The sequence below is a fragment of the Antechinus flavipes genome, chromosome X (assembly GCF_016432865.1).
Source record: "Antechinus flavipes isolate AdamAnt ecotype Samford, QLD, Australia chromosome X, AdamAnt_v2, whole genome shotgun sequence".
Classification (NCBI taxonomy): domain Eukaryota; kingdom Metazoa; phylum Chordata; class Mammalia; order Dasyuromorphia; family Dasyuridae; genus Antechinus; species Antechinus flavipes.
In genome coordinates this window covers 75367326-75380120 of record NC_067404.1, presented here as the reverse complement: position 1 = coordinate 75380120, position 12795 = coordinate 75367326, and the positions used below count along the sequence as shown (strand labels likewise).

General features: G+C 39.1%; 1 protein-coding gene across 1 annotated transcript in view; it reads left to right on the top strand.

The window, feature by feature from the left end:
- Positions 1-12795, top strand: part of NOX1 (NADPH oxidase 1) — a 53834-nt gene that overhangs the window by 15363 nt on the left and 25676 nt on the right. Inside the window, 3 exon segments of the mRNA XM_051969177.1 lie at positions 11052-11175; positions 11829-11912; positions 11915-11958. Coding sequence (XP_051825137.1) covers positions 11052-11175; positions 11829-11912; positions 11915-11958 — 252 coding nt within the window.

The window sequence follows — 12795 nt, the reverse complement described above, 5'->3', positions numbered from 1 at the left end:
CAGGATTGATCACCATACAGTATAGTTGTTGAAGTATATAATGATCTCCTGGTCCTGCTCATTTCACTCAGCATCAGTTCCTTTAAGTCTCTCCAGGCCTCTCTGAAATCATCCTGCTGATTGTTTCTTTTTTTCCCTTCTAGTTTTTTGAACTCTTTAAAAAATTTTTTTTGTTTTTTAATTATAGCTTTTTATTTACAAGATATATGCATGGGAAATTTTTCAGCAATGACAATTGCAAAACCTTTTGTTCCAACTTTTCCCCTCCTTCTCTCCACCCCCTCCCTCAGATGGCAGGTTGACCAATATATGTTAAATTTGTTAAAAGTATAAGCTAAATATAATACATGTATACATGTCCAAACTGTTATTTTGGTATACAAAAAGAATCAGACTTTGAAATAGTATACAATTAGCCTGTGAAGGAAATCAAAAATGCAGGCGGACAAAAATAGAGGGATTGGGGATTCTATGTAGTGGTTCATAGTCATCTCCCAGAGTTCTTTCCCTGAGTGTAGCTAGTTCATTTCATTACTGCTCTATTAGAACTGATTTGGCTCATCTCATTGTTGAAGAGGGCCACGTCCATCAGGATTGATCATCATATAGTATTGTTGTTGAAGTATATAATGATCTCCTGGTCCTGCTCATTTCACTCAGCATCAGTTCCTTTAAGTCTCTCCAGGCCTCTCTGAAATCATCCTGCTGATTGTTTCTTTTTTTTTCCCTTCTAGTTTTTTGAGCTCTTTTAAAATTTTTTTTAAATTATAGCTTTTTATTTACAAGATATATGCATGTGTAATTTTTCAGCAATGACAATTGCAAAACCTTTTGTTCCAACTTTTCCCCTCCTTCTCTCCACCCCCTCCCTCAGATGGCAGGTTGACCAATATATGTTAAATATGTTAAAAGCATAAGCTAAATATAATACATGTATACATGTCCAAACTGTTATTTTGCTGTACAAAAAGAATCAGACTTTGAAATAGTGTACAATTAGTCTGTGAAGGAAATCAAAAATGCAGGCAGACAAAAATAGAGGGATTGGGGATTCTATGTAGTGGTTCATAGTCATCTCCCAGAGTTCTTTCCCTGAATGTAGCTAGTTCATTTCATTACTGCTCTATTGGAACTGATTTGTCTCATCTCATTGTTGAAGAGAGCCACGTCCATCAGGATTGATCATCCTATAGTATTGTTGTTGAAGTACATAATGATCTCCTGGTCCTGCTCATTTCACTCAGTATCAGTTCCTTTAAGTCTCTCCAGGCCTCTCTGAAATCATCCTGCTGATTGTTTCTTTTTTTTCCCTTCTAGTTTTTTGAACTCTTAAATTTTTTTTTTAATTATAGCTTTTTATTTACAAGATATATGCATAGGTAATTTTTCAGCAATGACAATTGCCAAACCTTTTGTTCCAACTTTTCCCCTCCTTCCCCCGACCCCCTCCCTCAGATGGCAAGTTGACCAATATAGGTTAAATTTGTTAAAAGTATAAGCTAAACATAGTAATTGTATACATGTCCAAACTGTTATTTTGCTGTACAAAAAGAATCAGACTTTGAAATAGTATACAATTAGTCTGTTAAGGAAATCAAAAATGCAGGCAGACAAAAATAGAGGGATTGGGGATTCTATGTAGTGGTTCATAGTCATCTCCCAGAGTTCTTTCCCTGAGTGTAGCTAGTTCATTTCATTACTGCTCTATTGGAACTGATTTTTGGCTCATCTCATTGTTGAAGAGGGCCACGTCCATCAGAATTGATCATCATATAGTATTGTTGTTAAAGTATATAATGATCTACTGGCCCTGCTCATTTCACTCAGCATCAGCTCCTGTAAGTCTCTCCAGGCCTCTCTGAAATCATCCTACTGATTGTTTCTTTTTTTTCCCTTCTAGTTGTTTGAACTCTTTAAAAATTTTATTTTATTTTTTAATTATAGCTTTTTATTTACAAGATATATATGCATGGGTAATTTTTCAGCAATGACAATTGCAAAACCTTTTGTTCCAACTTTTCCCCTCCTTCTCTCTACCCCCTCCCTCAGATGGCAAGTTGACCAATATATGTTAAATTTGTTAAAAATATAAGCTAAATATAGTGATTGTATACATGTCCAAACTGTTATTTTGCTGTACAAAAAGAATCGGATTTTGAAATAGTGTACAATTAGTCTGTGAAGGAAATCAAAAATGCAGGCAGACAAAAATAGAGGGATTGGGGATTCTATGTAGTGGTTCCTAGTCATCTCCCAGAGTTCTTTCCCTGGGTGTATGTAGCTGGTTCATTTCATTACTGCTCTATTGGAACTGATTTGGCTCATCTCATTGTTGAAGAGGGCCACGTCCATCAGGATTGATCATCATATAGTATTGTTGTTGAAGTACATAATGATCTCCTGGTCCTGCTCATTTCACTCAGCATCAGTTCCTGTAAGTCTCTCCAGGCCTCTCTGAAATCATCCTGCTGATTGTTTCTTTTTTTTCCCTTCTAGTTTTTTGAACTCTTTTAAAAAATTTTTTTTATTTTTTAATTATAGCTTTTTATTTACAAGATATATGCCTGGGTAATTTTTCAGCAATGACAATTGCAAAACCATTTGTTCCAACTTTTCCCCTCCTTCTCTCCACCCCCTCCCTCAGATGGCAGGTTGACCAATATACGTTAAATTTGTTAAAAGTATAAGCTAAATATAATACATGTATACATGTCCAAACTGTTATTTTGGTATACAAAAAGAATCAGACTTTGAAATAGTATACAATTAGCCTGTGAAGGAAATCAAAAATGCAGGTGGACAAAAATAGAGGGATTGGGGATTCTATGTAGTGGTTCATAGTCATCTCCCAGAGTTCTTTCCCTGAGTGTAGCTAGTTCATTTCATTACTGCTCTATTAGAACTGATTTTTGGCTCATCTCATTGTTGAAGAGGGCCACGTCCATCAGAATTGATCATCATATAGTATTGTTGTTAAAGTATATAATGATCTCCTGGTCCTGCTCATTTCACTCAGCATCAGTTCCTTTAAGTCTCTCCAGGCCTCTCTGAAATCATCCTGCTGATTGTTTCTTTTTTTTTCCCTTCTAGTTTTTTGAGCCCTTTAATTTTTTTTTTAATTATAGCTTTTTATTTACAAGATATATGCATGTGTAATTTTTCAGCAATGACAATTGCAAAACCTTTTGTTCCAACTTTTCCCCTCCTTCTCTCCACCCCCTCCCTCAGATGGCAGGTTGACCAATATATGTTAAATATGTTAAAAGCATAAGCTAAATATAATACATGTATACATGTCCAAACTGTTATTTTGCTGTACAAAAAGAATCAGACTTTGAAATAGTGTACAATTAGTCTGTGAAGGAAATCAAAAATGCAGGCAGACAAAAATAGAGGGATTGGGGATTCTATGTAGTGGTTCATAGTCATCTCCCAGAGTTCTTTCCCTGAATGTAGCTAGTTCATTTCATTACTGCTCTATTGGAACTGATTTGTCTCATCTCATTGTTGAAGAGGGCCACGTCCATCAGGATTGATCATCCTATAGTATTGTTGTTGAAGTACATAATGATCTCCTGGTCCTGCTCATTTCACTCAGCATCAGTTCCTTTAAGTCTCTCCAGGCCTCTCTGAAATCATCCTGCTGATTGTTTCTTTTTTTTCCCTTCTAGTTTTTTGAACTCTTAATTTTTTTTTTAATTATAGCTTTTTATTTACAAGATATATATGCATGGGTAATTTTTCAGCAATGACAATTGCAAAACCTTTTGTTCCAACTTTTCCCCTCCTTCCCCTGACCCCCTCCCTCAGATGGCAAGTTGACCAATATATGTTAAATTTGTTAAAAATATAAGCTAAATATAGTGATTGTATACATGTCCAAACTGTTATTTTGCTGTACAAAAAGAATCGGATTTTGAAATAGTGTACAATTAGTTTGTGAAGGAAATCAAAAATGCAGGCAGACAAAAATAGAGGGATTGGGGATTCTATGTAGTGGTTCATAGTCATCTCTCAGAGTTCTTTCACTGGGTGTAGCTGGTTCACTTCATTACTGCTCTATTGGAACTGATTTGGCTCATCTCATTGTTGAAGAGGGCCACGTCCATCAGGATTGATCATCATATAGTATTGTTGTTGAAGTACATAATGATCTCCTGGTCCTGCTCATTTCACTCAGCATCAGTTCCTGTAAGTCTCTCCAGACCTCTCTGAAATCATCCTGCTGATTGTTTCTTTTTTTTTTCCCTTCTAGTTTTTTTAACTCTTTTTAAAATTTTTTTAATTTTTTAATTATAGCTTTTTATTCACAAGATATATGCATGGTTAATTTTTCAGCAATGACAATTGCAAAATCTTTTTTTCCAACTTTTTTCCTCCTTCCACCCACCCCCTCCCTCAGATGGCAGGTTGACCAATATATGTTAAATTTGTTAAAAGTATAAGCTAAATATAATACATGTATACATGTCCAAACTGTTATTTTGCTGTACAAAAAGAATCGGACTTTGAAATAGTATACAATTAGCCTGTGAAGGAAATCAAAAATGCAGGTGGACAAAAATAGAGGGATTGGGGATTCTATGTAGTGGTTCCTAGTCATCTTCCAGAGTTCTTTCCCTGGGTGTATGTAGCTGGTTCAGTTCATTACTGCTCTATTGGAACTGATTTGGCTCATCTCATTGTTGAAGAGAGCCACGTCCATCAGAATTGATCATCATATAGTATTGTTGTTGAAGTACATAATGATCTCCTGGTCCTGCTCATTTCACTCAGCATCAGTTCCTGTAAGTCTCTCCAGGCCTCTCTGAAATCATCCTGCTGATTGTTTCTTTTTTTTCCCTTCTAGTTTTTTGAACTCTTTTAAAATTTTTTTTTTTAATTATAGCTTTTTATTTGCAAGATATATGCCTGGGTAATTTTTCAGCAATGACAATTGCAAAACCATTTGTTCCAACTTTTCCCCTCCTTCTCTCCACCCCCTCCCTCAGATGGCAGGTTGACCAATATACGTTAAATTTGTTAAAAGTATAAGCTAAATATAATACATGTATACATGTCCAAACTGTTATTTTGCTGTACAAAAAGAGTCAGACTTTGAAATAGTGTACAATTAGCCTGTGAAGGAAATCAAAAATGCAGGCAGACAAAAATAGAGGGATTTGGGATTCTATGTAGTGTTTCCTAGTCATCTCCCAGAGTTCTTTCCCTCGGTGTAGCTGGTTCAGTTCATTACTGCTCTATTGGAACTGATTTGGCTCATCTCATTGTTGAAGAGGGTCCCGTCCATCAGAATTGATCATCATATAGTATTGTTGTTGAAGTACAGTGATCTCCTGGTCCTGCTCATTTCACTCAGCATCTGTTCTTGTAAGTCTCTCCAGGCCTTTCTGAAATCATCCTGCTGGTCATTTCTTACAGAACAATAATATTCCATAATATTCATATACCACAATTTATTCAGCCATTCTCCAATTGTTTGGGCATCCACTCCGTTTCCAGTTTCTGGCCATTACAAAGAGGCCTGCCACACATATTCTTGCACATACAGGTCTCTTTCCCTTCTTTAAAATCTCTTTGGGATCTGCTGATGGTTTTTTATAGAACAATAATATTCCATCACATTCATATACCATAATTTGTTCAACCTCTCCAGCTGATGGACACCTACTCAGTTTCTAGTTTCTTGCTGCCACAAACATTTTTGTGCAAGTAGTTCCTTTTCTTTTAAAAGTTTTTTTAAAATAATTTTTGCAAATATTTGCTTTTCCTGAAAGAACATCTCCTATCCATTAAAAAAAAAATAGAAGCACTCTCTGGATACCTCATACTGGGTCAGTCTGATAACCCATTGAAAATTTATTTCTTCAAGGGTGGGAGAAAATTTATTTCTTCAAGGTTTCAGAAAAAAACCTTGTGGTTCTTGTAAAGACAGCTGGCTATTCCACCTGAGCTGATGAGTGGTGTTCCAAGGAGGAACATTCATTCATTCATGCATGTGATTCATATATGATTCACTCATTCATTCCTAGAAGATTGTTAGGAAGATTTGCATTTTAAAATCCAGGTCCCAGGAGCAGTCAGTCAGTACTCTAGATAGATACTAGATCCTGAAGGCCCTTCACAGAAACCAAGTGGCCTCCCTTGTCCCTCTGCCCAGAGAGAAACTGTAGACTGCCCATAGTCAGTGGGGATGGGCGGGAGGTTAACCACTGGTTCTCAGCTGTGATTCTGTTAAGTGGCACAGCTATCATTTCATTAGGAAGGCTAACAGAGTAGAAGGACCCAAGCACTTGTATTTGATAATTCCTTGTGGGAGGAAAGATATGTGGCTGATTCTTGGACTTTCCTGGTATTCTTTGTGAAGAAAATGTGCATTAATATGGCCAAATCTTGGGGTGGCCAGAGGGACAGAGCCAAGTAGCAGAGAAGTATCAGTGTAGCCAAATTCTAAATACTGGGTTTCAGACCTATCTCCTCTCATATCATCCCCCCCTTCTTCTTAACAATCTTCAAAAGAATCTCTGCTCTTAATCCTATCCTCCCTTTGCTCATCAATGTCTCATAAGAAAAAAAAAACAGACATTTTTGTTCTTTCTTTTTTTCTCAATTACATGGAAGCAAAAATTTTTAACATTTTTTTTAAATTTTGAGTTCTAAATTGTTCATCCCTCCCTCATCCCATCCCTTGAAAAAGCAAGCAATTTGATATAGATTAAACATGTGCAATGACAGTAGCTATGTTGCAAAAGAAAATACAGATCCAAAAAGACCCCATAAAAATCATTTTAAAAATGGAAAAATAGTATGTTTCAATCTGCATTGACTCCACCAGTTCTTTCTCTGAAGGTAGATAGCATTTTTTTTATCATGAGTTTTTTGGAAATTTTAGGTCACTGTATCACTGAGAAGAGACTTAAATTTTTCACAGCTGATGATGGCACAATATTGCTATTACTGTGTACAATGTTCTGATTCTGTTTACTTCACTTTGCATAAATTCATGTAAACCCTCTTAGGTTTTTCTGAGAGTATCCTGGTCATTATTTCTTATAGCACAATAGTATTCTGTTATAATCACATAACACAACTTGTTCAGCCATTCTTCAGTCTATGGACATTCCCTCAATTTCCAATTCTTTGCCCCCAGAAAAGGGCTGCTATAAATATTTTTGTACCTAGAGGTCCTTTTCCTTTTTCTTTTGATTTGTTTAGGGTCCAGATCTAATAGTGGTATTTCTAGGTTAAAGGCCGTACACAGTTTTCCAACCCTTCAGGCACAATTCCAAATTGCTTTTGAATCAATAATTTGGATCAATTTCCAGTTCCACCAATAGTGCATTAGTGTCCCAGTTTTTCCCCATTTGTCCTGTCCACCATTTGTCATTTTCTTTTTCTGTCGCATTAGCCAGTCTGATAGGTATGAGGTAATACCTCAGAATTGTTTTAATTTGTGTTTCTCTAATCAGTAGTGCTGTAGAGTATTTTGTCCATATGACTATATATACCTTTGATTTCTTCTTCTAAAAACTTCTAAAAACTTTGATCATTTATCAGTTGGGGAATGGCTCATCTTCTTATACATTTTACTCAGTTCTCTCTATATTTGAGAAATAAGGCTTTTTATCAGAGAAACTTGCTATACATTTTCCCCCAATTTCCTACTTCCTTTCTAATTTTGAGTGCATTAATTTTGGGCTTTTAAAAATTGAATCACATTTTAAAAAGTTAACATAATCAAAATCATCCATTTTATATCCCACAATACTTTCTATCTTTTATTTAGCTATAAATTCTATCCTTATCCATAAATCTGACAGGTAAACTTGCATTCTGCCCTAACTTCCTTATGATATCCCGTTTTATGTCTAAATCATATACCTATAGGACATTTTCAGTATCGTCAGGGGATGGGGAACCTGTGGCATAAAGTAAGCAGCTAATCTATAGTCACACAAGCAGTCAATGATAGGCCAGAAAGTGGAGCTCCCAGAGCAGCACTTCACTTCTCATTCCTCCTTCTCATCCTCTTTTCTTAGCTGCCAAAACTTGTCTCCTTTCCCAGATTTCTAAGGGCTTTTCCTTCAACTTCAGCACTCCTTATGGAGCCTGCCTGGCTTCTCACTTTTCCTCAGAGTCCCACAGGACTGCTTCTGCAGGGAGGGCACTCTCTATTGAAAAGCTGAGAATTTGGGGAACAGAAGGTTCTATGTGCTGTCCTTGCCTGCATGAACAGTGTGATTCTCTTTTTATTGGAGTTCTCTGAATTTAGACTTCTGGCCTTTGTCCCTATGTGTGCCTAGCATGGAAAGGGCCCTTAATAGAGCTGGATGAATTGCTGCAGATGAAATGAGCAGAACCAAAGGCAGCCCATTGCAATTTCAGGGAAAAAACTGGCTGCCAGCAAGCCAAACTCTGAGTAATTGAAAGCACAATAATGGTGCCGCAGACCAGACAATGAAATATGCCTTCTTCCTCTCAGCCTTAGGCAGGGGGGGCTCCTAGAGCCCAATCTGGCCCACATGCTCAGATGAGCTCACTGTGCTCTCACTTGAGTGTTTTCAGTTTTTTTTTGTTGTTGTTGTTTTTTGGGTTTTTTTTTTGTTTTTGTTTTTTTGGTCTTTTTTTTGGTTAAAAGGGAGGGTTTGATTCTCAGGGTGGGAGATGAGGCGGGGGAGAGGGAGAGAATTCCCGAAATGCCCGTGATGTGAAAACAAAAGGCATCAATCAAAAAGTATTTCTTTTTTCAGGCTAAAGAAAGCTCTGATCTAGGAGTCATGAGCCCTGTTCCAATTCCCGCACTAGTTGCCCATGTGATCTTAGATCAATCACTTCCCCTTTGTTACCCCTCATTTATCCCCTCACTCTTGCCATCTGTGAAATGAGGTGATTAGACTGAGGGTCACTCCAGCTCTGACATTTTCTGCCTCTTCTTAGTTTACTGTTCTTCAACTGCATAGTTTTTATTCAAATCACTCCAATCCCTGTCAATGTGCAGCCATATCCTCCGGGCAAAAATGGGACTCCCTTGGCAGTCTCATCCCTTTCATCTCTGTAAAAGTCAAGGGTGACTCTTCAGTCTCCCTCTCTTCCTTTCTTCCTTCTTGACTAGAGACAGAGTCCTGGAGCACGTGACTGATTTACTTGGGGACGTCTACAAAGTCCACTCTTCTTGAGTGCCTGGCTTACATTGTGGTGTATGGTAAATTCCTAAAAAGAAAAAAGATAGGGAGAGGGATTGAAAACCTGTGATTTCATTGGCTTAGGAACCTCCCAGATGAGGAAACTCTCTTTCCCAATACACAGCTATTCTTTCTCTATATAATTTAGAGTCTTGGAAAATGGCTTGGAGTACTAAGAGAATAAGAGGTTTCCTTGTCCACAGACACACAACCAAGATTTTATTGACAAGCCTTGAACCCAGGGGCTTCCTGGATCTTTCTGAGACTAACTCTCCATCCAGGATACCAACCTAGCTTTCATAATAAAAATCTCTACCAGAAGGTAGGTCTGGTATTGATGATCACCCTGGTGTAGTTTCCACTGCTGCCCAAGTCTCTTAATCTGAAGTAGGGTTGGAAAACTAGGCCTTAGCCAGTAAACCATGGAAGGGCCAACCTTAGCTCTCTGACCCCCACATCATCTTATAGCTGAGGCTGAGGGAACCTTGCCTTTTCTTTGGGTAATAATAATAATTTGTTCATTCATTTCACTTGTGTCTGACTCTTCATGACCCCATTTGGAGTTTTCTTGTCAAAGACACTGGAGTGGTTTGCCCTTTCCTTCTCCAGCTCATTTTACAGATGAGAAAACTGAGGCAAATGGGGTTAAGTGATTTGCCCAGGGTCACACATCTAGGAAGTGTCTGAGCCCAGGGCTTCCAGACCCCAGTTCTATCCACTGTGGCACCCGGCTATCTAATGAGAATACTGATAATAGCATGGCACTTTTTTATCATAAGGATGTTGACAAATATCCACAAACAAATATCCCCATATGCAAAGAAAGATAGAAAAAAAGCAGAGTCTATGAAAATGGGAATCCAGCTTGATGTTTTATCTAAGTATGTGGTAAATTGAACATGGTACTTTCAAAGCTGTCCCTTTGTTTGTCTGAACTTCCTTCTGATCTCTTTTGTGCATATTTTTAAGGTTGAATTTTTCAGGTTTTGACTCATAAAAATTGGTTTTTCCTTCCCTAAAAAAAAGAAAAAGAATAACTTAATCCTTGTAACAAATCTGCATAGTCAAGCAAAACAAATCCCCCATGTATGTGGCTCGTTCTGTAGCTTCAGTCCTTCACCTCTCTGTCAGGAGGTGCAGAGCAGGGAGAGCAATTTATATAATTACATCATTGCCAAGACAACTTGAAAAGAATAAGACCATTTATCATTGCGACAACTAACTGACTTATCTGTGTATTTTTAAAAGGTCTCATTGGTGCCCTTTTTTTTGAGGGGAGAGGCCCTCACTAGCAGTCCCCCTCCATCTCCTCTCCTTTTTCGGTTCTTAGTCCAGGATGAGGGGAGTTGGGGGGGGGGGAGAAGGAGACATGGGGCTGAGGAGGAATTAGGGTCCTGGGAGTCAGCAGAGAGTGCCCTCCACACTTTTCTTCTTCCAGAGATCGACATAGGAGAGGTTGATTGGACCAGAGAGCTGGACAAATGCAACTCTACTCTGGGGGATGAGGCATGAATCTGTTGGAGGGGGGAGGCTAAGTCTGGAAGAAGGAAGGAAACAGACCCTTTACAACGTACTTCCCCTGCACTATACCGAGCACTTTACAAATATCTCATTTGATCTGCACAACCATCCAACCAGATTAGCAGTGTTATTACTCCCATTTTCCAGATGAGGAAACTGAGACATACAGAGGTTAGATATCTTGCCAAGGGCCACAAAGCTGTTAGTAGATACTTGAGATTTCATTTGAAGTCAGGTCTTTCTGAGGCTAGAGTTAGTATCATGACTGGCTAGCTGCCTGGGTCTTCTGGACAAACTCTTAGATATTCCTAGGCTGAAGACTTCTGGGATTATTCTTATATTGCCCAGAGATTTGAGCCAGCCGTCCCTGGCACTGCCCCAGATCCAGGGAATAAGCTAGGGGGTGAGGCAAGCAAGACAGGCCTACAACTATCCCAGCAAGTTGCAGACCCAGTGGTCCCCAGGGAAGCAGGTAATACATAGCTGCCTTTGCAGGTATGAGCAGATCAGGAAGCCCTGGGAGCCCACTGTAGCCTGAGACAATAAGTCCCACAGTACAAAGTCTGGAGCAATGATAAGCTTGTTTAAAAAAATACACATACAAGCCAGGCAGAGGAGAACGTGCATCAGAATGTAGTGGGCGGCTCCATCAGCAATACTTTAGTCTTCAGGTGGAGGAGTCTTTGTCTCTGTAGAAATCCGACTATTTATTCCAGTGACTGATCACAAAGAGTTCATCATGTATCATCCTAAACTGCAGATTTTTTCAAGCCCCCCTTTTAAACATCTCGACATCTTTTGTTTCGGAACTCCTTGCCATGCTTTCTGAGCTCCACAATAATCCTAGGAGCTTGGTGTTTGGAGCATATTATCCCCATTTTTACAGATGAGGTAACTGAATCTGGGGAACGTTGAGACTTGTCCAAGCTTACATAGAAGGGAAGGATGGCAAAGATAGGATTTGCACCCAAGGCTGCCTGTCTCCAAGCCTCTCCCTAAAGACCTCAGCAAATGAGATGCTGGCACAATTTTACTCTTTGTGAATGAAGGCAGGTACATATAAAGCACTGGAGTGGCGGATATATTCTTCTCCTTTTAAGCCCTGGCTTCCCATTTCATTTCCAGCAGCCCGTGCTTTGTTTCTTTGTTCTTTCTGCCTTCTCCGAGCTGTTTGGCTGGGCCTAAATGCTTTCCTGTTTGGGTACGCTTTCCTGAGAAATCAGATAAGTACTACAACACCAGGGAAATCATTGGGGTAAATGGAAAGGTTGGAGATGGCCTAGAGGCTGTGGCCCACACCTCACCGAAAGGCCAGGTCCCTCCCCAGTGCTGGGTTCATTGTCTCTACCAACTCTGTGTTCCCCCTCCTTCAATAGTGGCAGAACTGTGTCTGAGTGGTACCATCCCATCCCATCGGACCTGTGTGGAACGGAAGCATTTTTAGGGCAGGGTTAATCCCACCTTAGTCTTTCTCCAGCGCCTGCTACGATTCATCAAAACTATTTCCATATTTCAAGAATCTATCATTTTGTCTGTCAGTCACTCAGTAAATGTTGATGAAGTATCCTATGTGCAGCCTCTCTCTGCCTTGGAATATATCATATATTTTGGCCTAGAAGGGACCTTAGCAATTATTTACACACACACACACACACACACACACACACTCACTCACTCTCTCTCTGTCTGTCTGTCTTTCTCTCTTTCTGTCTCTCTGTCTGTCTGTCTGTCTGTCTCTCTCTCTCTGCAGATGAAGTAAGACCCAGAGAGAGGAAGATACTTGCCTAGGCTCCTATAGGAAATAAATGCCAGGATTTGAATCCAGATCTTTTGACTCGGTCTGAAATTCTTTCTCCCAGTCAGTCAGTCAGCAAGCATTTATTAAGTGCCTACTGTATGCCAGACATTGTGCTAAGCACCATCCTCCATTCCTGTGGCTGAAAAATTCTTCCACCTACAGATGAACTTCTCTACACTCAGGTCATCTGGTCCTCTGATAACATGTTTGATCATCACTGTGCCTCTATTGTCACTCTTTCAGTCAATGCACCAACATTTACTAAGAACTTACTGTGTTCTGGCACTGTGTTCA